At 29.8% G+C, this 2,758-nt stretch overlaps 1 protein-coding gene across 1 annotated transcript in view; it reads right to left on the bottom strand.

The window, feature by feature from the left end:
* Nucleotides 212-2,758, bottom strand: part of LOC107643727 (GDSL esterase/lipase At1g20120-like) — a 3,825-nt gene continuing 1,278 nt past the window's right edge. Inside the window, exons 3-5 of the mRNA XM_016347454.2 lie at nucleotides 2,101-2,334; nucleotides 752-1,007; nucleotides 212-528 (exon numbers count right to left, since the gene is read on the bottom strand). Coding sequence (XP_016202940.2) covers nucleotides 335-528; nucleotides 752-1,007; nucleotides 2,101-2,334 — 684 coding nt within the window. The 3' untranslated portion in view covers nucleotides 212-334. The remainder of the gene's footprint in view (nucleotides 529-751; nucleotides 1,008-2,100; nucleotides 2,335-2,758) is intronic.

The raw sequence follows: 2,758 nt of genomic DNA, 5'->3' as shown, positions 1-2,758 counted from the left end.
ATTTAATAGTAAAAAACACTCAAAAATCTAATTTATAGCACCAAAGTTATCCATGAAAATTTTCCGACAATAACAACCTTTAGAGTTTTGTCAACTAAAAATTTATATTCGCTAGTAAATAATTATTTACGAAGTTTTTATTGTCTAATTTCGTTTCTCACTAAATTCAATAGTAAATAATTTTCCAGCGGATTTTTTAGTTATTTTGCCAATAAATCAGGCAGATTTTTTTTTGTAGTGTTTAATTCATTGCAATAATCAAATCTTAGGTTCTAGCTAGTTTGGTACAATAACATGTATCATTCATTGGACAAATTAATATAGAAATTGAATTTTAGACAAATTGATCAATGGTCTTTTTGATCAAATCTGAGGTAAGAATGCCGTAAGTTCTCTCAGTAGGGTGATAACTATCCCAGAACACATATTTGGATGCATCTTTGCATATTTTCAATGAGAAAGTGCTACAAAATGGGCCAAGTTCCATACTTGCAATGCCACAGCATGCTCTGTCCACGCTCTCAAACCCTGTTCCACAGTCACTTCACCAATTAGTATATGTATAAAATTTCACATAGAATATGAATGTGAAATATTTTTTAGTATATTAGACCTATAATTTCATTTATTTAAAATATTTATTATTTAAAAGTTTCAAATTATGTCCTTAACTTGTATAATTATTTTCAATATGTGTAACTACTCTAGTCTTATAGTTAAAATATTGTTTATATATGTATAGAAAACTGACCAAATTGATTGGGGTGTTGAATGAGCATATTGAGTGAATTATGGACATCAAGGTATACAATTCTGGAACCAGAGAGGGTCTTCTTGAGAGCCATAAGTGATTGATAGAGCATGGTATTGTAGACTTGTGCTGCCTTTGTTACTGGCTCCACACAATTCCTTTTTATGCCTCCTCTCACTGTCCTCTGCATTGGGATGCATCCTAATGCTGATAAGCTCACTGTTCCAATCCTTCTTGCTCCCAATCGATATAGTTCCTTTTATTCATTCAATTCAATTCATCATCATCATATACTATTTGTTTGAATTTAACAATTCAACTTTTTCAATAGTTAAATGACTGATTATGGTAAAGTAGTGTTATTGATAAAGGGACATGAGACATATTATATATGTTCCTTGTATTAAATTAAACAGTTAAATGACTGATTAATCCGATTAAACCAATAGTCTATCTAATCAGAACCATAATAATATCACACACAATTCAATATTACTTGATTTGTATTACTAGGGGTGAGCACGAGTCGGTTTAATTCGGGTTTATGGTAAAATTAGAATCGAATCAATCAAAATGTAATTGGTTTGGTTTGGTTCGGATTTGCATTTTTTTGTATATGTACCTGAACTAAACCAAACCGATTAAGAACGGGTTGGTTCGGTTCGGGTAATTGGGTACCCAATGACTTTAAAATTTATAAAAAAAAAAACCAAATTTTTATGTTAAAAATTCAACAAGTACAATAAATATGTAACATCAATAGAAATAATCCAAACATGTTAAACACCAAATATATTAAAAACTAAACTCATTAAAATCCAAACATATTAATAATGAATAATCATTGTCTAATGAAAAAATCATATATATTTTTTATTTTTTTTATTTGATTAATATATGATCAGGTTCGCGGGTTGGTTTGGGTTCCGCACCCCCAAAACCGATACCCGAACCAATCACTAACAAAAGTCATCGATTTGGTTCGAATTGGACCTGATTACCTATTGGTTTCAGAAATAATTTAATTGATTCGGTTCAAATTCGGACAGGTAATCAGGTACCCGCTACCCGTGCTCACCCTAGTATTACCCTTTGCATTTTAAGAAGTACCATATCTTCTAATATCACTTAACTTTAGGCCTAGGGGAGTTAAAAGAAAGAACCACTAAATATTTTCTAGCATTATTCTTGCATTTGAAAATTTTAGGCCAAATTAAAACTACAAACCACTAATTTCATAAGTGAGAATAAAACTCTTATCTTATTTAACCAACAATTCAAGCTATAAGTATTATTCAAAGGTCTTCTAAATATTCAATTGCATATATAGTAATTAAGTATTTACATACCAATATAAATCTTGTTGTTAATCTGATAAGCCTTCTTGAATATTGTCTGACATTGTAATGGACTCTCCTATATGGTGTGAGAAAATATGTTCCTGCAATATCATTGCTTCCCATGCTGATGAGAACTATGCTCTTTTCAAGAATGTAAGCTGTTCTTTCTTCTCCCACAGCACCCTTAAGTTTTCCAATGTATTCTTTGAACATGTCTAATTGATCCTCTGTTGACAACACTGACTGATATATATAACAAAATCATAAATAGAAAAGAAAACTGTTAGAGGATCTTGTAACACATACATAGTCTTAGGAGTAATTAAGGTTTTGAATGAGCACTTATAGTTTAAAACTTTATAATCAAATTTATTATAGATTTAATTACTCTATTGGTCCTTATAGTTTTGTGAAATTTTCAATTAGGTCTCTATACTTTTTTTTTTAATTGGGTCCTTGCACCAAATTTTTTTTCAAGTAAGTCCCTCTTAGTAGTAATTAGCTTAATTTTATAGGGACCCAACTAAAAAAAAAATTGGTGCAGGGACCCAATTAAAAGAAAAAAAAGTATAGGGACCTAATTGAAAATTTTGCGAAACTATAAGAACCAGTAGAGTAATTAAACATTTATTATATATAGTATAATAAATTTTAAATAACTCATATA

This window comes from Arachis ipaensis, chromosome B01, assembly GCF_000816755.2.
Source record: "Arachis ipaensis cultivar K30076 chromosome B01, Araip1.1, whole genome shotgun sequence".
NCBI lineage: Eukaryota > Viridiplantae > Streptophyta > Magnoliopsida > Fabales > Fabaceae > Arachis > Arachis ipaensis.
This window is presented reverse-complemented; position numbering and strand designations above follow the sequence as displayed.